Source organism: Schistocerca nitens, chromosome 4 (genome assembly GCF_023898315.1).
Source record: "Schistocerca nitens isolate TAMUIC-IGC-003100 chromosome 4, iqSchNite1.1, whole genome shotgun sequence".
Lineage (NCBI taxonomy): Eukaryota > Metazoa > Arthropoda > Insecta > Orthoptera > Acrididae > Schistocerca > Schistocerca nitens.
This window is the reverse complement of record NC_064617.1, coordinates 895476097-895502551: the sequence shown is the minus strand read 5'-3', so window position 1 is coordinate 895502551 and position 26455 is coordinate 895476097. Positions and strand designations below refer to the sequence as shown.

Genomic DNA, 26455 nt, shown 5'->3' with positions numbered 1-26455 from the left:
GCATTTTTATTTTGTATATTTATGAAATTTGACTTTTGTTTTTAAAATGTTGTTCGCCAAGAGTAGCAAAAAAATTTTGGCTAGTGCCAACGTGTAAAGTCTGATGATTCCTTGTTAACGCTTTGAGTGTCTGCGTTTGGCAGTTGGGCATTATTCACCTTGCCTGGAAAACATTATCATGAAGATGTAAGTTTGCCCAGGTAATAAGCAACTGCTGATACTTAGAATTACGAGAGTATTTTCTGATGCTTTTGGTTTCAAGTTACAGCTTAGAATTAGCCCAACATGATTTTTTCTTTTCCATAAAGTGAAGGAACTGTGTGGCCATTGTTTTGAATCCTCAGAAGTAGCAGACTCTACTTACAAAATATTCTCGAATACCTTTCTTTATAGAGATTCCATTGAACCTCCAATAAATGGTTTGAGATGATGCACCACCACACACAGCTTGAAAGAGGAGATGTGGAGGAGCACTTCTTGGAAAAGTGGAAATTTGTATTACCTTTTGAAAACCTTACAATAGACCATTACACAACAGTTGAGTTTCATTGGTAATTTGAACACTATAGATAAGTGAAGATTGAGCAGTTTGAAAAATGGACAAATAAAACGGATGTGGTTTATGCAAAACTTTTTTATTCATTTAGCAGAACAACAGGTACATTCAAAATAAAAATATATAAAAGTGCAGTACTCGGGCATTGACCGCAATTACTCATCCACCGGCTGTACCCATTTGAGTGCTCACGCTGTGGTGTCTGTAAAATTTTGGGGAATTCTGTGCATTTCCACACAGGGAATTCTTTGAAAGGTATTCCATGCTTTGTTCGGTAGCTCTGCAGCTACATTAATGCCCGTAGTCAGTTGAGATTGTCACACATTCCTCTTCTAATGGAAACCCTCTAGTTTATCCAAGGGGTATGAAATACCTCAAAGGTATTTTGTGTTCAGAATTTCATGTCTGGTACTATTTTTCCACAAGTTTGCAATTCTCTCTCTGATGGCTTGCCATCCACTTGCTGCAGTGGGAAACAGACGTGAGGCAGGCCTGCATCAAGCACCATCTTGTCATTTTTTGCCAAGTTACACTATGTGAACAATACTGATTGGCAACACTACATCTGAACCACACATTATAACTGGATTTTCTGAGGTACCGTGATTTTCAGGATTCTGGTAAAACATCAAATCTCCGATGTCGCTGCGGCCAGAAAAAGATCCTGCAAGAACGGGACCAATGACAACTGAAGAGAATCATTCAATGTGACAGAAGTGCAACCCCTCCCCAAATTATGCAGATTTTAATGCTGGGCTATCAACAAGTGTCAGCTGCGAACCACTCAACAAAACATCATCTATATGTCCACTCGTGTACCCTTGATGACTGTACGACACAGCTTTACACCTCTCCTGGGCACATCAACACCGACATTGGACTGTCGATGACCGCAAACATGTTGCCTGGTCAGACGAGTCTTGTTTCAAATTGTATCGAGCAGATGGACGTGTACAGGTATGGAGACAAACTCATGAATCCATGGACCCTGCATGTCAATATGGGACCTTCCAAGCTGGTGGAGGCTCTGGAATGATGCGGGGCATGTGCCCTTGGAGTAATATGGAACCCCTGATACATCTAGATACGACCCTGACAGGTGACACATATGTAAGTGTCCTGTCTGATCACTTGCATCCATTCATGACCATTGTGCATTCCGATGGACTTGGGCAGTTACAGTAGGACATGTGACACCCCACATATCCAGAATTGCTACAGAATGGCTCCAGGAACACTCTTCTGAGTTCAAACACTTCCACTGGCCACCAGATTCCCCAGACATGAGCATTATTGAGCATATGCCGTGCAACTTGCTGTTCAAATGAGATCTCCACCCCCTTGTACTCTTATGGATTTATGAAAAGCCCTGCAGGATTCGGATTTATGAACAGCCCTGCAGGATTCATGGTGTCAATTCCCTCCAGCACTTCTTCAGACATTAGTAGAGTCCATGGTCCGTCATGTTGTGGCACTTCTGCAAGCATGCACAGGCCGTACAACATATTAGGCAGGTGTGCCAGTCTCGTTGGCTTTTCAGTGTATCGCTGTTATGTTACAGATTTTGTATGCAATAAGCAGATTAATAAAAGCAATTTTCCCATGAACACAGTAACTGCCCTGTAACTAAATATGTATCAGATTTTATCGAGCAGCCTGTGTGGACAGGTTTATGTAATTTCACATTTTGTTAATTATATTTTATTGATATTCTCTGTCTTACACAAACTTGGAGTGCTTCACGTATGTCACTGCAGACATTAGGAGCTATCTGAGCTGTAGCAGGTATTGAAATGTGTAACAAGTATTAGTGTAAATATCACTATTTGCTAATAACCAGAACATAAGTGCTAGCCTGTTGGCAGGCTATGTTGATCATTGGTAACTAGTGTTCTGCTTTTATATTTCCTCCTCAGTTGTAACCAGAATCCAGTGAAAGGTGCCAGCTGACACATGGGCAAAGTTTTGGAATAATGCTAAGGAAAGCTGAAGTCATGGTTCAGTTTTAAGTACATTTATAGTGCAGGCATTTAATGCCCATGAACAAATTAAGACACCTAAATTAATTTTCCATCTCATTTTGCTTGCTTCATCGAAAACTGTGTGCTCACCATGCAAAATAATTCTCTCTGAATACCAAAGCTTTCCATTGTGGCTTTAACTAGTGTTGCATCTGGTGAAGCCTGAACGAAGATTATTGGCAACATAAAACAACAACTCTGTTGGTACAGTTGGCAAAATTGTTCTCATTATCTTGTGATCTCTTCAGTGTCCGCCATTGTAAAGACTTGTTCATAGGTACAAGTGAATTGTAGTGAACACTGGTGAATTGTCTACGAATGCTTGTTTCTTCCATTCGCTCTGGTGTGAACTACAATTTACAGCCATCATTGGACTTGTGGACTCCGTGGGCTTGATGGTTACTCCTGTCCTTCATGTTGATGACTTTTCCATTTTATACAGCTCCCTGTCTGTGGTCTTGGTTGGGTGTAAACTCCAAGGACCGATCTTTCCAAGCTCAATTGGCACTCTTGTGGTGGAAGTTGGGCTTCTACCTGCCTCTATGGTTTCAACACCTCCAACTCATCAATCATCTAGTTGCCAGTCTCTTAGCCATCCATTATCAGATTCTTTCTTCCTTTGAGGAGTGTCAGCTGCAAGACGATCAGTCCAGGTTGGGCTCCCAAATTGGAATTCATTTGGAAGTCTTTGTAGGGATTTAATCTTTCTTCACTCGAAGGTACATACGAGGTGACCACTATGTGCGTCCATTTAGTGTGTACCCTGACCCAAGGTCCAGTTCGATCTATTTCAAGACTCTAAAATCTTGATCGCCCCTGTTGTTTTCAGTATTGTTGTTTTTCTCTTCTGACACTATGAAGATGCAGAAATCATTTTTACTGATGGCTCTTGAAGAAGAAGAAGAAGAAGAAGAAGAACTGGTGGCTGTTGCTAGAGTCTCTGTGACAGAGTAAAACACCTTCTTCTTGTCGGTAATTTATTAAGACCCATTGATGTTGTGCTTATTTGTGCAATATCACTTCATTGAGATTATTGCAGTACCTTCGTTTTTTTTTTTTTTTTTTTTTTTTTTTTTTTTTTTTTTTTTTTTAGATCTGTGGCACACATACAGTTTTACATGCTAAATACAGCATTGTAGCAATGAAATTTAGATATTAATGCATCAGTGACTCTATCCTCTACTAGAGACATTCTGAAAGTTTTTGACCTAAAAAAGATATGGCGTCATTACAGATTAAATATTATGTACCTTGGAAAGGTCTTTGCCTAAAATCTAGAGAGACACGTGTTGAATTGCTTGTTTGTTACTATTGTGTAAATAATCTGATGATAAAATTTTCCTGAAAATGGTAAAATTGAATGAAGATCTTCGTTAGTGTACTCCTTTTACAAGGTTTAATCCTGAAAAATGTAAAAGAAGAGTTAATTTCCATTAAAGCACCCCCCCCCCCCCCAAATCCCTCAACATTTCATAACAGTAGATGAAACAAGGATTCGTCATTACATGCTAACATGCTAGAGTTAAAAGAGCAGTTGAAACAATGCTAGACAAAGGATGAAAATGCACAAAAAAGGGTCTCCTGTGCCGGAAAGCTATGGGTATTGACTTCTGGGATTCGCAGTGTGGTAGTCACAGACTACCTCCAAATGCACAATCATTAGCTGATGACAAGAAATGGAAGGGCACTGTGTTTGTGTGTGTGTGTGTGTGTGTGTGTGTGTGTTCGTTCAGATACAATACACTTATGCCAGCACTTTTTCCAATCCTGGAAGCACTCGGGAACTCACTTTCCGTTATGGTGTTCAGCGTCTTCAGCAATTTTGTTTTTGTGCCATCAGTAATGGCAAAACAACTTCCTTTCGTACTGCTCTTCAGTCTCAGGAATATACAGAAGTTGCAAGGGGGGGAGGGGGGGGGGGCGGCATGTCGAGCAAATAAAGTGGCTGAGGGAACATGACCGTTTTGTTTTTTGCTAAAATATCATGAACCAGCTCTGTGGTGTGAGTGGGAGTATTATCATGATGCAGTTTCCTATAAGTGATTTTGCTACAGTTCTGGTTGTATTCTTGGGATTGCTTCTTGCAAATGGTGCATAACTTCCAGGTAGTATTCCTTATTGACCTTACAACAATAAGGTAAGAACTCATGATTCACTATATCATTCTAATTGAAGAAAACAGTTAGAATAACCTTCACATGTGATCGAACTTGTCAAATTTGTTGTGATCTTGACTTTTCAGGTAGTTTCCATTGGGATGATTAGTCTTTGGTTTCAGTGTCGTATGGTATACCCATTCGTCATCTGTTATAACCTTAAAGAAGTTCTGCATTGTCACCAACTTCATTCAGAAATTCCTGAGCGATGTCTATGCAATATTGTTTTATGACAAAATCCAACAATTTCAGAACAAACTTTGCTGCTTCATGCCAAAAACATTCAGTTAATTGCTTGGCATGAGCCAGAGTATATGCAGACATCATCAGCAACTTCCCTGATGGTGATATGGTGATTTTTCAGAACCATATTCTTTACTTCTTCCACGTTATTGTCATTAATTGATGTACTAGGGCAGTCGTCATCTTCAACGTCTTCTCAACTCTTTGAAATGTTCATGCCACTTGTAAACTCTTGTCTTACTTGTCGTAGATTCACCGAAACCCACAATCAACATTTTGAATGTAATGCTGCACTTCACTCCATTTTTCAAGCAAAATTTAGTGCAAATTCTTTGACCCATGTTTTTCACAAGTGAAAATTCGCCAAGCACTTGAAAACATGTATAACCTGTAAACAATAAACCAAATATTCACAATGGTTGAAAATGCAGACGTACATCAGAAACATGTACACCAACAATATATAAAAAATATATGAAGACGGTATCTGTTCTTTCGGACATGTCCGAAAGAACAGACACCATTGGTGATCTTGCAGCTCTCGAAGAATGAAATTACAATGAAATCCAGACCTTTAGCTGCTTACAGGTATTGATAAATATCAATGGGGACAGTTGAAAATGTGTGCCCTGACCGGGGCTCAAACCCGGGTCTCCTGCTTACATGGCAGATGCTCTGTCTGTCTGAGCCATTGAGGATGCAGAGGATAGTGTGACTGCAGGGACTTATCTCTGGCACGCTCTGGCACATTCTCAACTTACTGTCCGCACTCTACATTTGTAGTGCCCCTGCTCTCTATAGTCATTACTCACGGCAGTCAATCTGCCGATTCCCGTAAGAGTTCGGGCAATGTGAGTGCATCCGCACTGAAGAAGATTGTTGGCCAGTAAGCCTTATCTATATGAAGATGGTATCTGTTCTTCGGACATATAGATAAGTCTTATCGGCCAATGATCTTCTTCAGTGTGGATGCACTCACATTGCCTGAACTCTTATGGGAATCGGTAGATTGATTGCTGTGAATAATGAGTATAGTGGGCAGGGGCACTACAAATGTAGTGTGTGGACAGTAAGTTGGGAATGTGGGTCTTAGGAGGAGCATGCCAGAGATAAGTCCCTGCAGTTGCACTACCCTTTGTGTCCTCAATGGTTCAGATGGATAGAGCATCTGCCATGTAAGCAGGAGATCCCAGGTTCGAGTCCCAGTTGGGGGCACACATTTTCAACTGTCTCCGTTGATATTTATCAATGCTTGTAAGCAGCTAAAGGTCTGTATTTCATTGTAATTTCAGGTATAAAAAAGTTTTAAAAATGAATCTATAAAGCATGTTAAATTAAATTCCTGTTACTTTTTTATCACACCTCGTAATATATACATTTTAGATATATTTTAGCTTTCAGCCAAAAGGCCATCTTCTGAAATAAAAATGCTCATGCGCACGCAAGTGCCACCATTGGGACCACCATAGTGGCCAGAGACAATGGATTTGTGTGTGTTTTCTTTTTTTCCCTACTTTAGAAGAATGACTTTCGGCTGAAAGCTAAAATATATAGCACTCATTTCATTGTACCTGTCTGTGACTTACCGTCTCCTGTATATGGTGAGTTACTATTACTTTGTACCAGAACTGATATGCTACCTTCCTTTCCTCACAGTTGCAGCACTATGTAAAGTGTTACTTTACTACAAATCGAACTGCTGTGGTTGGAGTTGGAGTTAACCATGACACAGTCCTCCCATTTGCCCAGTCGCTTGGTTTGGAAAGTGGTGAAGGTCCCCAGTCATCAGGGACTTACCATGCTGGAGAACTTAGACATAACAACACATCTGGTTTGGCACATGTTGCTGTTGCAGCGGAAGGAGTTAGGTAAATAATTATTGTAATCTTTTTTAACAGTGTAATTTTGTTTTATGAAGGCTGCTGCAACGGTTTACATTGTGTACACTTAGCCATTAAAATGAGAGAGTGAGAATAATAGAAAAGTGCAACGTATTTTATTGTCACACCATAAGATTTTGTAAATACTACCTTTGTCTTTGACAATTGTGCTTTTTTTTCCAATAACTTGGCAGCAGCTGTAAAATACAGAATGAATTTCTCACTCTGCTGCGGAGTGTGTGCTGATATTAAACTTACTGGTAGATTAAAACTGTGTGTGGGATTTGGACTTGAACCCGGTATCTTTGCCTTTCATGTGCAAGTGCTCTACTAACAGAACTACCCAAGCATGTCTCACGTCCTGTCATCACAGCTTTTCTTCCACCAGTAACTCATCTCCTATCTTCCAAATTTTACAGTTCTAGGAAAGTTACATGACCAGCACTCTGGAAGAAAGCACACTCCACTGTAAAGTGAAAAAGTCATTCTGGAAACGTCCTCCAGGCTGTTGCTAAGCCATGTCTTTCATGTATCCTTGTTTCCAAGAGTGCTAGTGCTGAAAATTTCACAGGAGAACTTAAGTGAAGTTCCTATTGGTAGGAGATGAGGTACTGGAGGAAGTAAAACTGCTAGGATGAGTCGTGAATTGTGCTTGGGTAACTCATTTGGTAGAACACTTGCCCACAAAAGGCAAAGGTCCCAGGTTCTAGCCCTGGACTGGCACACAGATATAATTTGCCAGGAAGTTTCAGCCATAAAATTGTTTCTCTGAAGTTCAATTTAAGAGGAGCTTAAAGGAATTATTTGTGGCCAACCCCTTTTACTCCATCTTCAGTGCTGTAATGTGATCAGTGTAAATAAGCATTGTAAACAAATTCTCTGTGATGTGTGGCTACAGTGACAGATCAGTTATTAACTCTTAAATGAAAACGTTTAAGGTTTTTTGACTTGTTCTGCGCCCATGAGGACCAGTGCACTTCATATCTACGGAAGGGACATCAACATTATTTTAACCCTTTCACTGCTACAGATGTGCTCTAGCATTCCGTGCTGAGGCGCCTTTCTTATGTCGTGTTGTTTGACAAATGCTAGTGCCTGTGCTGACAGATGGCATTCCAGGCGAAATGAAATACTTATCAGCTGATTTTTTTGAAAACTATTCGGTGAAAAAATTTGGTTTTGGCACATCTTACAGTCTGATATCTTTATTTGATAAAAACTGAATTTCTTTCTTTTATCCATCATACTTACTGCCCTGTATCAAATTAAGTAAAACAGTGCATGAAATGGTAAAGAGTTGCAGAGGTAAAAATGGATCATGTAACTTTGCATGTGATTGATTTTAGCTCATATATAGCAGTGAATCAAATGTAGACAAGATATTGAAATTTTATTTAAAATTGAGAGCAGAACAATATTTCATTTTGTTCATGTAGGGTTTTATATCAGGCAGATGCTCAGGTGTGACCCACCCTATTCCACTGTGGCGTTCGCTGTGTTATTCAGTGGTTTGGTATTTAACTAATTTGTAAATGAAAATGATAATCTTATTTTATTACATTGAGTAATTACTAAAGAATTGGTCAAGTTGCTAAAGAACTCCAAGTTAACGTCGTGTTAAAGTGTTGTCTGTAAGTTGTGTAAGTGTCACTAAATCAAAGTTCATACAACAGATTCTATAAAACTATGGATTATGATGGAAACAGTTATCTTCAGCAAAATGATCATTAAAACCACCGAATATCAGCCGCGCACAACACTGACGTATGTTACCTGAAACAATATTCTTCGCAACTCGTGCGTAATTAATTTCAGCTCCATTCATCAGCTAGAAAAGTTTGTTATAACGTTCGTGCTGTGAGCAGTGTTTTTTAAAGAACCAATCTGATTTGAATTATTTTCATTAAAGTGAGTTCGGGACCACCGGTGCACATTTATTTTTACACATTTGTATTACGTTCAGCATTTATGTCTGCAGAGTTGCGTAATTTGAATTTGCCGCTGTGATAATTGTTAAGATGGCGGCAGAAAATTGATAGAGACTTTCTATTGTTAGACCAAATAAGTATTTTAACTGCTTATTAAACTTTACAGAAACTCTACTTTCGTATTGTCCACTATTTAGACTTCATCAAGCAAACATTTGATTTGTTTATAAGGAAAACACAGACAAAAACGCGATACAAATCGCTATCATCAATGGCTGCGCTCGTTGCAGTGGAAAGAAATAATTAACACAGATAATACTTACTGAGAGAGGAATTAAAGTTACAAATAATTATTCACTCATGTTTATAATAATGACGAACTCTATTTTCAAGTAATAATTAACAAATAACTACAATTTCTTAACAGACCTCAGTTTGATATGCGTCTTGGGTGCTGAACCTACAAAAGCCATCCAACAAAAGGTAAAAACAAAGGAAGACAAAACACAGATCATAAAAGCACTTCACACTTATCTTTGTCTTTGTATGATACACATCGATATGTACAATTATATCATAAAATATTATATAAATAATTAATATTTATCATCTTTTTTTCATATGTTGAATAGATGTTTATAACTGTTAGAGGCATAATTTCCTCTCGTCGCACTGTAGCCAAAAATTTATCTCGTGGATGTTACACCACCCATTCAGGCTTGCCAGCGACTATGAAATATTTATCATCCATTTTTAAGAAAACCGTTAGCTGAAACAATTTGAGTTTAGCACACCTTAGAGTCCGATATCTTTTCTTCATAAAGGGCTGATGTCTTTTTCAGTAGATTGTTTTTGAGTGGATGTACTTGGGTTTCTGGAAAGATATTTCAAGGACATATCTTTCAGAGCATCCCTTAAGAGTTTATACCTATTTAATTGCTGTTGCCTTATCGTCCCCCAGTATTGCTGGACATCTGTGAAAGCTAGGCAAGAAATATGGATGTAATTTTTAGGTCTTCCAGTAGTTTTGGTTTTTAAGTTCTTTTTCCCACTCTCAGATGACGGTCCAAACCAGATTAAAGAGGAGAAGAGACAGACCATCAGCCTGTCAAAGACTATTTGGACCAGAAATGGTTCTGACACCTCACCCATGAATTTTACCATGGAGATTGTGTTGGTGACTGCTTGTTTGATGAGGTTTAGAATTTTCAGGTGAAGTCCATGTCCTTAAAGGATGATAGAAAGGCGTTGCCAATCAACTGAATCTTAATATTTCTTGGAAGTTCACAAAGAAGCTTATGATTGAGGTGTCCCTGAGGGCTTTGTATTTTAACATTGTTTTTAAATTAAATATTTGTTCTACACAATTTCAACCAGTGTGGAAGCCGGCGTAAATTTTGTAATAAAGTTGCTTCTGAAATATTTTGAGGAGCAATGCTGATAGAATTTTGTATGTAATTTACAGAAAGGATATTCCTTGATAGTTAAGTAAATCCGTTTCCTCTCCTATTTTTGAATTTAAGGATATGCCTGTGAATCTCTTCTAATAATAATAATAATAATAATAATAATAATAATAATAATAATGGTTTATTTGTCCATAATAACTTTTACAGTCGTGGAAATAGTCAGTCAGTACATACATGAACAATAATAATAGTTTAGTAGTAGAAATAAAGTACATATAACATTAAAAATCCTTGATGGAGTACAAACATTTAGCAATTAACAGCTGCTTTAATTTTATTTTAAGTATGTTTCCTTTTAACATTTTTATGGTGTTTGGCAGTCTGTTGTAAAAAAATCTTCCAGTAGAAAATGGATTATGATCGGTTGCTTTTTTATTTCTGAATTTTATGTGGTAATCCTCTTTCTTCCTTGTATTATAACTATGGATATCACTATTTATTATACTGTGCTCCATATTTTCTTTTACTAACAGTATAGTTCTTAGAACATATAATGAATACACTGTTAGTATATTATTCTTAATGAAGTATTCTCTACAGGATTGACGTTTACTAATATTCCCTATTATCGTAATTGCTCTCTTCTCATGAGGGTGGTATGGATTAGGTGTTGAAGTAAGTGGGGATATCCTTCGGGAATCTGCCAGTATCTCTAATGCTTCTCAAACTTCATAGAAGCAGCTGAGGAGTTCAGAAAAATACTCTGCCATTTCCTGACAGTTTACCTGATTGGTCAGGGTTAGCCGTACCTCTAATTTTCTGAAACCTAAATTTTTAGGGGTATATTCTCAAATTATTCTTGTAAAAATCTTATAGAAATCTTGTGTCTTGTAGGTGGTAAAAATTTTCTTTGCTGGAATCCAGTTGTTCTTTCATGTATTTCCTCGTGGTTTGGCTAATGATTTTCATCACTTGTTTCCTGATTTCATAGAGGTGTTGCATATTTTCTAGCATTTTCTTATTCTTATAGTTGAGGAAAACTTCTTTGCATTTTTTCAGCTCTTTTACATATTTTGAATCCCGTCAGGCATGTCTGAAGTTCTTTTCCAGTGTAGTTAATTGTTTGGCCATTTCTGTGGAATTTTTCTCAGGTGTAAACTTGTTCTTCTTGTTTACACTTGGTTTCTCTTCGTTTGCTTGTCAGATTTTTTGGTGGGTATGATTATTTTCTGACTCATTTCCTTCGGAGTAAATTGACTTTTATTCTTGTTAAATTGTGGTCGTAACAAATGTTTGCGCCTCCACTGACTGGAACATTGTAGATTTCTTTCTGTACTGGGTAGGAAACAGGTATATGATCAATGTGATACTCACCAATTTCTTGTATGTGGATGCTCCAAGTCTTTTGTTTTCGTGGAACTTTTCTCAATTATTTTGATATGATTTCTAAGTTGTACTTTTGGCAAGTCTTTGGGCCATTTTTGTTTGTGAACGTGTTTTCTGTTATTTTCTTTCTTTGCCGATTTGCACATTGAAGTCACTCAGCAGAATCTTCACTTCTTCTGCAGGGATTTGTGCCATGACACTCGTGACTTTGGCCCAGAGTTTTCAGTGTTTTATGGGTCTTTTCTGTTGTTATTGTTAGTGGGCATATGAACATTGATGAATGTGAATTTCTTATTGGCAGATTGTATGCGCATAGTCAAGAGGTGATTGTTTGTGGGGAAGCTTCTATGTATCACAAAGACCATGCCCAGAAGTGGAGTGCCATTGGTAACTCAGTTTCTGTTTTAAAATACAATAGTTACTATAGTCTATAGCAGGGGTTCCCAACAAAATTTTCTCGAGGACCCCCTCATTGAGCATGATTGGTACCTTGTCATACCACAGTATCATTTACCTAAAAACGCCAAATTAAGAGTCTTTCTTTACGTTTTCTATTTCTGGTGCTTAGAAAAAACATTGACATATTCATTACTGAAAAAATATTGAGATTAAAACTTTTTCAGTTTAGCCATCATTGTTATTGTTAAATTTCTGATTATTGCTCAAAATCTTTGTCTTCAAATCTGGGTGCTTAGTATAACAAACTCCTTAAAAAATAAAATTGAGTAAGAACTGAAAATGACAGGAAAACATTAAGACTGATTGTATTGGTCTTGAGTGTACTACACTTGAGATTGCATTGAGTAGACGTGTGAAAAATAAGAAAACACTAATTTCATACAAGGTATTATTTATTTGAAAAAATACAGTGAGATGACTTCAATCTGACCCCTCAGTCCATTATTTCTTAAATATTAGGTTCCAAACTTGAAACTTTCACTCTGAAATCTGACTGCATGTCGAGCTGCTTCCTATATTTGTTTTTCATGAAACACATGGACAAAAATGCTTGCTCACACCGATATGTGGTTGCAAATGGAAGGATCTTTTTCATTGCTGTATCTCTAAGTTTCTTGTAGTCCTTGCGTGCTGATGCCCAGAAGTGTATAATTTTATCACCGATGAAAATGTTTATCATTGTACCACAGCTGGACAGATCCACAAGTTGATCTTGCTCTTCTTCTGTGAGGCCTTGGATTTTGTCTGTTTCTTCACAGCTAAAGGGATTTCGAATCCATCTGTCGTCAGGATCAGGTTCAGGGAAATACTCTCTAAAAGTGGTGGCTAGGCTGCGTAGATGCTTGGCTACATTGATCTTGATCTGGTCAGGCAGAGATCTCTGATGACTCCAAGAATTGTTTTAAAGTAGATAAGTTAGTTAGTGACTCGTTTTCTGTCCTTGACGCCCAGATCTGACACTTCTTGACCATAACACTGATCTTATCCTCAACTTTGAACATGTCTACATTTTTTCCTTGTAAACTCAAGTTTGACACATTCAAGTATTCAAACACATCAGCTAAGTACGCAACTGAGCAAAGCCAAGAGAAGTTAGTGAGAAAATCCGCATACTTTGTGTCAAGAAGGAAGACACGAACTTTGTCTCTAAGTTCGAAAAATCTTGACAAGATCCTACCTCGAGAAAGTCATCTTACTTCTGTGTGAATAAGAAGTTGCTCATGCTCACTGCCGATCTCTTTACACAATGAAGAAAATAATCTGGATTGCAGATGTTGAGTTTTAATGTATTTGTTGATTTGAACTACTTCGTTAAGTATCTTTTACAAAGGTTCAGGCAATCTTTTGGCTACTAAGGCTTCACAATGGATACAACAGTGAGTCCATTTCACCTCAGTGACTACTGCTTTGACACGAGCTAGAAGTCCTGTTTCTTTAGCCAGCCATTGACTTTGCTCCATCCGTCAACATGCCTACACATTTTTTCCTGGTGACATTTTGTTCATTGAGATAATTATTTAATGCAGTAAAAATATCGTCTGCTGTTGTATGCAGTAGTTCACATGAAAAAGAAAATCTTCAAACACTTGGTCCTCCCATAAGAATTGTGCGAAAACCAACATTGTAGCTTTTTTTGATATGTCTGTGCTTTCATCCAATTGTAGAGTGTACATGTCACTCATGTAAAGTCTAGCCAGCAATGTTTCTTCGATGTTAACTGCCATATCAGTAATTCGCCTTTGAACAGTATTATTTGAGAACGAGACAGTTCCTATAATACCTTAGCAGCTGCATCACCTAACATTCTCTTGCAAAGTATTTTTGCTGAGGGCAGTATAAGTTCGTCAGCAGTTGTGTGGTTTTTCCCACATTTAGCAACAAGCTGAGCCACCTCGTAAGACGCAAGGGTTGCATTTTCATTTACATTTGCACCACAGTGTTTAGTAATTGTTTTACGAGATGTTTTCAGCTCTCCTAATTTATTTTTGAAAAAATCTAGAGACTTGCTTTTGAACTCTGAGTGCTTTGTTTCAAGATGGCACCGGAGTTTTGCTGATTTCATACATTCATTCGAAAGGCTTTCATAGCAAATTACACATTGAGGTTTAGGCTGTTGCTCAGGTCCAGTGAACGTAAAACCAATGTATAAGTAATCAGAGTTATATTTTCTAATTTTTCCAGTAAACTTAACACTGATCTTGGAAGGGTTAGGTTCAAGGGACACCGACGATTTAGGTTCGATGGACACTGACAACTTCGGTTCGAGAGTCACTGACTTACTTGCTTGAACATCAAATGTATTATCTTCCTCTTCATCTGTAGGCCTTTCTTGTTTTAACAAACCACTTTTTAACCAACGGTCCATTTTTAACTACACGAACTGTAGCTTCCGCGAAAAACAACGCTTTACAAACACTACTGTTTTAATACAGAATATTGAATATGTAAACAACACGGTCTGTGAAAGCACTGGCAGTAAATTAACAATGGCCGATTGTCATCTGAAATGTGAGTTTCTGTGTAAAGTGACTGTCAGTTGACAGCTGCAAAGAGACAGCGCGCGCAGTCTAACGGCATACAGCAGAACTATTTGCCTCTATCTAATTGTAGTTTTACACTAGAGAGTGCTAGTGTCAGTTGGCTCTAGGAAGGCGCTAGATGCAGAAGTTAGCGTTCGCTAATGCAGGAAGTGGCCAAAACAAAAAAAATTTGTTATCATATGTAATATATGTAATATATTTTTTATTCTAATAGCATCTTGGGGACCCTTCTGGCATAGCTCGTGGTCCTCTGGGGGTCCGCGGACCACCTGTTGGGAGCCACTAGTCTATAGTGTCATCGGTGAATCATGTTTCTTGGAGGGCTAGTGTGTGGAGTTCTTGTCAGTTTAGCTAGGGTGTGCAATTTTCAGGATTGAGTTAGTGTGTTGATGCTGAAGGTGCACAATATATTTGTGAATTCTAGATGGAAGTTTACCAGAGAACTCGGACTGTCTCAGCATTTATGTTTGCCTGGGTCCCCCTGCTGTCTCTTGACAGGTGGATTGGTTACCAAGTGGGATAATGCTGCCCTTTCTCTCCCAAATAATGATAGCGTGTGATTGTCCAGTATTTCCCTTGTTTACTTGAAACCAGGGATTGTCAGTTTCTAGGAAAATTATTAATATTATTATTAATTTTGGCATTTTTTGTTAGAAATTGAATAAATTGCTATATTGTGTCTCTCTTGGATTACTTTTCCAGTTTAAAAGACTCAAAGCAGGTGCTGGCAGCTTCTGTGCTACAGTATGCATTAGGAGTGGGCCCCTCTGTAAAGTGGGGAAATCCTGCAGGATCTCTACTGCAGAAAGCTGCTGCCTCTGCAGCAGGTAGTGATCCATTTGCTGTCAACGCACTGAATGTTTCATTCACTGATTCTGGACTCTTTGGATTCATAGCATCTGCTCCAGCAAATGTCATTGGTGTGGTAAGTTTCTGTTTTAGTGTCTGGTGATTATTTTATGTACTTGTGATACTGATCACTTTTGCACTTTATAGGTTGGTCATCCTACATTAATTTCTATTAAAACTTTGATGGGTAATACTCTCTCTGACTAGGCTATCCAGACATGATTTGGGATTTGCCCTCACAACTTTGATGTTGCCAGTGTCTCTCTACTCCTCAGACTTCATAGAAGCTCTCCTGCATACCCTACATTACTAGCATTCCTCAAAGAAAGGACATTGTGGAGAAATATTCATGCATGCATAGCTCAGTCAGTAAGAATATTCATTGCCCACGAAAAACTGGCTTCAAATCTTGGTCTGGCAAACAATTTTAATCTGTCAGGTATTTTCAAAACAAGAATAGTGAAAGTATAGTGAAAGATTCTTTCTTTGTTCTTCAGGTTTGAATTGCTACATTATGATAAGACTAAAGTATATGAAAGTGACTAGTGAACTGGAAGATCTTTCTACATAAGGTAGATAACATCTACTGAGTAAGCAATAATAGATGAAAACTTACATGTACTTGTTTACCTTCTGTACCGTGAGCTTCTGTTGGAAGAAGAGAGAAAAGGTTGAAGGGGTAAAGATACTGGTAAAGTTTAGGGATCACTCAAAACTTGGATCAAGAGAAGCTTATAGGACAGTTTGAAAGTGGGAAAATTGTTTATTGCAGCAGATGAGATCTATACAGCAGAGAACAGAAAATATAGAGATGGCACTATGCAAGTGGATATATGTCCTGAATGATCAAAAAATGGAGGAAATAGGAAAAATACTACAGAGCAGAAAAAAGGTAGTAAAATGAAAGAAACAAAAGGAAAATGAGACTAGAAAGAATATTGTAAGTTGAGGGCAAGATAGTGGCAAGAACCAAATATGTGGTGTTGAGAAATTTCCTGTTTGTGATATTCTGGGAGCAACTGTGGTTGGGGTGGGGGGGGGGGGGTGTTATAGGGATGAGACATGATAAAACAAGATCAGGGGTACAGATATTGTTTCAAGGAGTACTTCACTACAGGATAGTGTGCATTCCGAGTGTAAGCTCTCGGTTTGTATCCATTCATCCAGACTGATAACGTGATGGTTGTTATGCCAGTGTAAATGCTGGACAGTAGTTTCAATAAAGTTGACTTACATGACAGTACTTTTTTCCACAGATTGCTCTCTAAATGTAAGTACTCTTGTTTAGCATGTGCAGTTGGCCATGGGTGAATCCAATATCATCATAAGTGATGGTGGCTTGAGCTTTAGAAAAAGACTGTGTGTTTGGTGTCAGAACTTTGGAGGTTTACTTTCGTTATGGGTCTGTACCAGGTGTATCCAATATTTTAGCTTATCTGCGTCACATTGGGAAGAAGACAAGTGTTTTTAGGTTGCACATAATTTACATAACGTTAACAATAACCGCTGAGGGGGTAATTAAAAATTAGCAGTTTTTATTGAAATAGCATGAAATCGCACTTTTTACGAAATATCACAAAATTTTTAATTTTTCCATATTCGTAACTGATGGTTATCAAATGTTAAAATTACATCAAGTGTTAAAATTACATTTGGAATTATAATCTTCTCAAGGCTAAGATAAATAGCACTGACTTTGGTGAAAAATAGCACTGACTTTGGTGAAAAATAGCACTGACTTTGGTGAAAAATAGCACTGACTTTGGTGAAAAATAGCACTGACTTTGGTGAAAAATAGCACTGAATTTGCCTAAAATAACAGTGAATTTGGCAAAAATAACAGTGAATTTGGCAAAAATTACATCAAATTTGGAAGAAATAATACAGAGTTCAGCAAAAAATAACATCAAGTTTGGCCATATAATAAAAGATATTTTCCTGATTGTATCAATTTATCAATATTTTATTTAAAAGAAATGTCATTGAAATTCATTCGTTTACTTATATTTTTACCGATCGTGTGATAGATGCTCTTTTCTTGGGCCGCATTGATACTTTGTTTCACCCGCATGCGGGTTGTGGGTCGGACACTCCTGGTATATGCAGTTAAAATATTGTCAGTGAATGAAACCTCCACAACAGTCGTATGGTCCATGGCTAACGGTTAAAGTCATCTAGGTAACAGAAACTTTTGGCAGTGGGAAAGTGTCAATTGTGGACATACAATGAATCGGGACTATAAGAGTGACAAGTTTCAAACTTTGAGAGAAGGCTACAGTGAAGCTATGGAGGATGTGGGTGTAAACAAAATGTTGTTCAGAATGCTTAGACGACACATATGTTGGAAAAAAAAAATATGTACTGTCCATGAAGATTAAGTGGTAGTATATGTTCATTTTACACAGTCGCAGTAGCATTTTGTATCAATGTGACCTGTTACGACCAGCCAGTGGTTACCTTTAGACATATCAACAGAAAAAAGGAGACATTTATCTTAGGGTGGAAAAATCTGCTAAGTAACTACTGTATGTTCATAGTGATACAAAAGAGAGGCGCACATTGCAATACTGTACTTGGTGGTCAGAAACTGTCGTAAAGGCTTGCAAGGGTGTTGCAGGGAAATAACTGTTAAGAAAAAGAATTAGGTACATTGCCCCTTTTCAGAATTAACCCAATGACTTACTAATATTTTTCTCCATAGTTGACCATACATTTACTATTTCAATCAGAATTATATAGTTTTTTTGATAGGATTTATTCATAGATCTATTCTTACTATTTATTGGAAGGATGAGAAGTGAAGGTAATACTGTTTTAGAGGTTGGTGTGGTATACCCAAAAAATACACATGTGCAACGCCACTAGACATTTCTAACACCCAAACCATGTATCACTTTTCTTCTTCCTTGCTTTGCGCACAACAGAATTTCTGGAGGGTTTTTCCTAGATGGGATTGGGGGAGGGGGGTTAAACGTAACAAAATGTGAAAAAACTGCTTATAAGTCACAAAATATCGAAGGAAATAGTGTGTTACACACACTAAATAGATTGATTTCTCAGATGTCCTACGGTATCCCGTCACGCCATCTATTAACAGAGAAGAAGAAACACTAAAAAGAAGCTGTAGCTGCTCGGCCATTCTCACAGCTGACAATGTAATAGTGGACTTGTAACTTGTGACTGGCTGTGAGCCAGCTGTATAAGCCAGTGGTTTAATTGACGTTGAAGTTACTCAAGTTATGCTCACAAACTGAAGTGGCGTGCTAGAGGCACCATCACTAAACATGATCTTGGTTTGGTTTCCTAAAACCAATCAAGAGTCTGATATAAAAATTGGATATGGGATGGTAGTAAGGATTGAACCCGAGCCAAAAGCTGAGCAATGTCATGTGCTATCATCTTTGCTATGAGAGCAGCTGGCATTAATTATATCTGGCAGACTGCTTGAATTTGCACATGTAATGACCTGAAGGCTAACCTCAATGCTAATTAACTAGGAAACGGTGCAACATTTCAGTTTTTTTTATCTTAACTCAAAGATTTTGGACAATCCTGTATGCTTAGTCTGAAAAGTAATGTCTACTCCAGGAGATTTTATAATTGCAATCATTATAGAAATGTGACAACATTTTTTTCAGCAGTTTAAGTATTTAATAATTGTTTAGATATGTGTGGAATTCTCACTTGCTTGACCATTATTGTGATTTATAAAATAGATTTGTTTATTGGATCACTCCTTTATACACCCTTTTCACAGTGATAACTGCTTGAAAAGTTACTAATATGCCAACTACACTGCCTGACAAAGAAGTACCCAAAAGGGAAGGAGGAAAGTAAATGAAATTTCACACGCTGAGAGGGCATGTGATGTTACAAAGGGAGTCAAATGAAAATGAGACAATAGTTAGTAAACTGTTCATTATTTCAAAAGTAATTGCTGTAACTGTTAATGCATTTATCCCACTGAGAGGAAAGACAGTCAATGCCTTCATGAAAAAACATTTGCGGTAGACTACAGAACCAAGACTGTATCCAGTCATGCACCTCTTAGTGCGAAGCAAATTGACGGCCACAAATGTCTTTCTTCAGGGCATCAAAAATATGGATATAGCTTGGGAAGAGATTGGAAGTGTAAAGAGGATATGTAAGGGCTTCCCAGTGAAATTTCTGCAGCTTAGTATAAACAATCTTGGAAATAAGTGGGCACTTCATTCTTGGCCTCTCAATCTTATTGTTCCTTCTTGTTTTTCATACATGTTGTATATTGCATGTCTTTCCCTATAGCTTACCGGTATGTTTCTCAAAATTTCAGACACCATGCACCATTTTACATTATTGAACACCTTTTCCAGGTTGACATATCCAATGAACATACCGTGATTTTTTTTTTTTTTTTTTTTTTTTTTTTTTTTTTTTTTTTTCTCCATCTTCTATATTGTGGTTCATGGTGTGGGTTCCTGTAGTCATGTCCTAGTTCATGAACCATGGGCAATGTAGGAGTGGCCAAGTAAGTGGTCCTGACAGTCGGGATACCAGTTACTTTGGAATAAGGCTGGGCATCTCGGACATATTCTGAGTCGTGGTCACCTTTGTGCTCATACGGCAAAGACTACCAAAGCCGCCGGTTAGTCCCTCAGCCATTGGGGGTAAAACCCAATGGGACTCGGGGCAAGTAAGGCTAGCAACCTGCTTTCCTGTTACTTTAAATATGATGCTGGCAACAATCAGAGCAAAATGCCTTGGACCTTTGGAGGTGACGGAGTCCCACCTCTAACTGACAAACCAGGGACTCCTAAGATACGACTTGGCAAACAAATGGTATTGAGATGGGGAGCTATTAATATCAACGGGGGCTACTCTGGGAAGAAGGTACAGCTGGCAGAGGCTGCAAGTAAGATGGGGCTGAACGTTTTAGCTGTTAGTGACATTCGGGTAAGGGGTGAGAAAGAAGAAGTAGTGGGAGAATACAAGGTCTACCTTTCAGGAGTCAAAGCAGGAATAGCACAATGGGGTATAGGGCTTTACATCAGGAAAGAAATGGAACCCAGCGTAGTTGCAATAAGGTATGTAAACGAGCGACTGATGTGGATAGATCTGACAGTGTCCAGCAAGAAAATTAGGATTGTGTCAGTATATTCGCATTGTGAAGGGACGGATCAAGATAAGATGGATAGTTTTTATGAGGCACTCAGTGATGTAGTTGTTAGAGTAAAGGACAAGGACAGTGTTCTGCTCATGGGTGATTTTAACGCCAGGATTGGAAATCGAACAGAAGGGTATGAAAAGGGTATGGGTAAATTTGGAGAGGATATGGAGGCCAACAGGAACGGGAAACAACTCTTGGATTTCTGTGCCAGTATGGGCTTAGTAATCACAAACTCCTTTTTTTAAACATAAGAACATTCACCGGTATACTTGGGAAGGCAGGGGAACCAGATCTGTCATTGACTATATAATAACAGATCAGGAATTCAGGAAGGCTGTGAGGGACACACGTGTATTCAGGGGATTTTTTGATGACACTGATCATTATTTAATCTGCAGTGAAATTGGGATTGTGAGGCCAAAAGTGCAGGAGGTCAGGTCCATATGTAGGAGGATAAGAGTGGAGAAACTTCAGGATAAGGAAATCAGGCACAAGTACATAACAGCGATCTCAGAAAGGTACCAGTTAGTTGAATGTAGTCAATTACAGTTATTGGAAAAGGAATGGACAAGGTACAGGGACGCAGTACTAGAGGTGGCTAAAGAATGTCTTGGAACAGTAGTGTGTAAAAGTAGGATGAAGCAAACAGCTTGGTGGAATGACACAGTCAAGGCAGCCTGTAAAAGGAAAAAGAAGGCGTATCAAAAATGGCTACATACTAGAACTCAGGTAGACAGAGAAAGTTATGTTGAAGAAAGAAACAAAGCCAAACAGATAATTGCAGCATCCAAGAAGAAATCTTGGGAAGACTTTGGAAACAGGTTGGAGACTATGGGTCAAGCTGCTGGAAAACCATTCTGGAGTGTAATTAGCAGTCTTCGAAAGGGGGGTAAGAAGGAAATGACAAGTATTTTGGACAGGTCAGGAAAACTGCTGGTGAATCCTGTGGATGCCTTGGGCAGATGGAGGAATATTTCGAAGAGTTGCTCAATGTAGGTGAAAATATGATCAGTAATGTTTCAGATTTCGAGGTAGAATGGGATAGGAATGATGATGGAAATAGGATCACATTTGAGGAAGTGGAGAAAATGGTCAATAGATTGCAGTGCAATAAAGCAGCTGGGGTGGATGAAATTAAGTCAGAACTCATCAAATACAGTGGAATGTCAGGTCTTAAATGGCTACACTGGATAATTGAATTGGCGTGTGAGTCGGGACAGGTTCCATCAGTCTGGACAAAAGCAGTAATCACACCAATTTTTAAACATGGAAACAGAAAAGGTTGTAACAACTACAGAGGTATCTCTTTAATCAGCGTTGTGGGTAAAATCTTCTCAGGTATTGTTGAAAGGAAAGTGCGAGTATTAGTTGAGGACCAATTGGATGAAAATCAGTGTGGGTTTAGGCCTCTTAGAGGCTGTCAGGACCAGATCTTTAGCTTACGGCAAATAATGGAGAAGTGTTATGAGTTGAACAGGGAATTGTATCTATGCTTTATAGATCTAGAAAAGGCATATGACCAGGTTCCTAGGAGGAAGTTATTGTCTGTTCTACGAGATTATGGAATAGGAGGCAAACTTTTGCAAGCAATTAAAGGTCTTTACATGGATAGTCAGGCAGCAGTTAGAGTTGACGGTAAATTGAGTTCGTGGTTCAGAGTAGTTTCAGGGGTAAGACAAGGCTGCAACCTGTCTCCACTGGTGTTCATATTATTTATGGATCATATGTCGAAAACTATAGACTGGCTGTGTGAGATTAAGATATGTGAACACAAAATAAGCAGTCTTGCATATGCGGATGACTTAGTTGTGATGGCAGATTCGATTGAAAGTTTGCAAAGTAATATTTCAGAGCTAGATCAGAAATGTAAGGACTATGGTATGAAGATTAGCACCTCCAAAACGAAAGTAATGTCAGTGGGAAAGAAATATAAACGGATTGAGTGCCAAATAGGGGGAACAAAGTTAGAACAGGTGGACGGTTTCAAGTACTTAGGATGCATATTCTCACAGGATGGTAACATAGTGAAAGAACTGGAAGCGAGGTGTAGCAAAGCTAATGCAGTGAGCGCTCAGCTACGATCTACTCTCTTCTGCAAGAGGAAAGTCAGTACCAAGACTAAGTTATCTGTGCACCCTTCAATCTTTCGACCAACTTTGTTGTATGGGAGCGAAAGCTGGGTGGATTCAGGTTACCTTATCAACAAGGTTGAGGTTACGGATATGAAAGTAGCTAGGATGATTGCAGGTACTAGTAGATGGGAACAATGGCAGGAGGGTGTCCACAATGAGGAAATTAAAGAAAAACTGGGAATGAACTCTATAGATGCAGCAGTCAGGGCGAACAGGCTTAGATGGTGTGGTCATGTTATACGCACGGGAGAAGCAAGGTTACCCAAGAGACTCATGGGTTCAGCAGTAGAGGGTAGGAGGAGCCGGGGCAGACCAAGGAGAAGGTACCTGGATTTGGTTAAGAATGATTTTGAAGTAATAGGTTTAACATCAGAAGAGGCACCAATGTTAGCACTGAATAGGGGATCATGGAGGAATTTTATAAGGGGGGCTATGGTCCAGACTGAATGCTGAAAGGCATAATCAGTCTTAAATGATGATGATGATGATCTTCTATATTGCTTCCAATATTAAGCATGACATCACATCAGAACTGCCTCTCTGGTGCCTTTTCCTCTTCCAAATCTAAACTGATCATGATTTAACAGATCCTCAATTTTCTTTTTCATTCTTCTGTATAATATTCTAAGTTTTTCCAGAAGTCTGATGGTACGTTGGCAGTCTCAGATTCTACACACAAACTTGAATAGTCACGTGGTTGCCACTTCCCCAACGATTTTTGAAATTCTGACGGAATCTTGTCTACCCTTACAATCTAATACCTGATTCCAGAATCTCTGTCTGACATGATGTAACACAGTTGGATTGCCCCCATGTTGCCTGGTCTTTTCCTAGTATACTTCATCCTCTTCTGATTCTTGAGCAGAGTATTCACTATTACCATCTAAAATTTAGTTCAGAACTCAGTTAGACTTTCTCCTCTCCCATTCCTACAGTCAATACTTACCCTACAACTGCATCCCAATGCCCACAATGACTAGATTTTCATCTCCCTTTACATGCTGAATTACCTGTTCAGTATCCTCAAATGTTCTATCTATCTATCTCCACCTCTTCATCTTCTGCTTTCAGTGTTGGCATTTATACCTGAACTCCCATTGTTGGTACTAGTTGGCAGTTGAATCTGATGACAACCATATCAGTGAACTGTTCACAGTAGTACACACTCTGCCGTACTTTCCTGTTCTGGTTACCGTATTTACTCAAATCTAAGCCGCACCAGAAATTTGAGACTCGAAATTCAAGGGGAGAGAAAAGTTTTAGGCCGCACCTCCAAATAGAAACAAAGTTGGTCCATTGTAATATGAGACACAATTTAGGTCGAATGAATGACGATACAGCTACTGTAGTGTAGTTCGAGTTGTAAACTTAGCAGTTAAGCTTTACCAGGTAGCCATTGCTATGCGTCAGGCGCTTCGTCCGTATTTATACGGGTACCCTTCCATTTTCACATGCTTCGTCAGGTTTGAATCGATTGCTTATTTTTCTTTGATCTGATAAGTGCCATTTTCTTTGTTATAGGTATTTACGTCACTATAAGCTGAAACTGCATTACTGTACTGTGTCATGCATTATTTGTCACATTCTGATAATGAGTGTTTACTGCCTGTCGCTGCTTGCGGCATGGCTTGCTTTTGTGCGTGCTACCGCCGCTTACAATAAAAAAAAAAAAAGAGAGAGAGAGGAATTGCCTCATTAACGAAACAATGGCAAGAGACTGCTATTTGTTGTTACTTACACTGCTGCTTCCTTTGATAATGATTAACAAGAACCAAATAATAGACTGCGTATGATAGATGATGTTCTGAATGAGAGTTTAGCTAAAATTTTTCTCCGTTTGAAAATCTTTGCAGATGCCTCTTTAGTACGTTACATTCTGCACAGAAATTAGAGTCATCTTAGATTTAAAAATCTAGTCAATTGCCGTGCTTCATTTCTGACTGCATCACTGTTAGGCATAAGAATAATACGAATATAAACATGACATGATATGTATAGTCTTCCGCATTTGCTGTTGTCTCACACTAGTTTCGTAGTTTATTAGGCAGACATGATTTAAATGAGATAGCAGCAAACATGAAAGAATACATGGCAAAATGTGTATATTCGTATTATTCTTATGGTGAAGAGAATACTGCATGTGATTCACGATTCATAAAAGTTCCTATTACCAACCATTTCTTCTGACAGGTAGGAAAAAATTCAGAACGTAGAGTTGGCCATATTGACAAACATCCCTAACAGTCCTGCCAGTCGAATTTTAGTAGTAAATTGAAATGCTGCTACATTCGAAGGTGAACAGTACGGAATTTGTATTTACCTCGTTGGACAATGTATGAAAATGCAGTGGTCGAAACTCGGGGTGGAGAAAAAAAATCTCGTCTTCCACCTTTTTTTAAATTTATTTACTGACGCAGAGGTTTTGGCGCCAGTATTTATCTTTGTGCCTGCAAAGCATGCCTGTGTAGCGCTACATATATTAGACGGCAGAAGTTAGTTGTGGTGGCACCTACCAACATTTTTCAGAACTTACACTTACTTTGCACTTGATTCTAAGCCGCAGGCAGTTTTTTGGATTACAAAAACTGGAAAAAAAGTGCGGCTTAGATTCGAGTAAATACGGCTTACAATTTTCTGATCTAGATTGAGTCTTGAATTTCCATTTTCAGATTTCCTACCTTTCCTATTTCTTTCAAACATCAGTCCAAGTTCCAACTTGTAGAATGTTATCCCGTTGTGGGCTATTCAGTCTTTTGCTCATCGTCATTGCCCCTTTGGCAGTTCCCTCCCAGAGATCTGAATGGGGGACTAATCTGGAACGTTTTGCCAATGGAGATATCATCATGATACTTTTTCAATTACAGACGACATGTCCTGTGGATGAACTGTTTCTTTAATGCAGTGGTTTCCATTGCCTTCTGCATCCTCATGCTGTTGATCGTTGTCGATGATTACACCTTTTAGGGGAAGTTTCTCATGCCAAGGGCGAGAGAGTGCCCTGGACCTGCATCAACTCCTCCACCCTCTGTGACAAGGCCATTGGCAGAGCAGGGTGACTTCTTATTCACAAGTCCTTGGCCACCAGTGCTGATGATTTTTCAATTGAAAATTTAAGCAGTGGGTAGGTACTAACACGGGACACAGGATTTTTTATTGTGTTGTTGTTGTTGTGGTCTTCAGTCCTGAGACTGGTTTGATGCAGCTCTCCATGCTACCCTGTCCTGTGCAAGCTTCTTCATCTCCCAGTACGTACTGCAACCTACATCCTTCTGAATCTGCTTAGTGTATTCATCTCTTGGTCTCCCTCCACGATTTTTACCCTCCACGCTGCCCTCCAATGCTAAATTGGTGATCCCTTGATGCCTCAGAACATGTCCTACTAACCGGTCCTATCTTTTTGTCAAGTTGTGCCACATACTCCTCTTCTCCCCAATTCTATTCAATACTTCATCATTAGTTACATGATCTACCCATCTAATCTTCAGCATTCTTCTGTAGCACCACATTTCGAAAGCTTCTATTCTCTTCTTGTCCAAACTATTTATCGTCCATGTTTCACTTCCATACATGGCTACACTCTATACAAATACTATCAGAAACGACTTCCTGACACTTAAATCTATACTCGATGTTAACAAATTTCTCTTCTTCAGAAACGATTTCCTTGCCATTGCCAGTCTACATTTTATATCCTCTCTACTTCGACCATCATCAGTTATTTTGCTCCCCAAATAGCAAAACTCCTTTAAG

The 26455-nt window shown here is 38.6% G+C and overlaps 1 protein-coding gene across 1 annotated transcript in view; it reads left to right on the top strand.

The window, feature by feature from the left end:
• Positions 1-26455, top strand: part of LOC126253438 (cytochrome b-c1 complex subunit 2, mitochondrial-like) — a 52516-nt gene that overhangs the window by 12380 nt on the left and 13681 nt on the right. Inside the window, exons 5-6 of the mRNA XM_049954784.1 lie at positions 6633-6844; positions 15281-15503. Of these exons, the coding sequence (XP_049810741.1) occupies positions 6633-6844; positions 15281-15503 (435 nt within the window). The remainder of the gene's footprint in view (positions 1-6632; positions 6845-15280; positions 15504-26455) is intronic.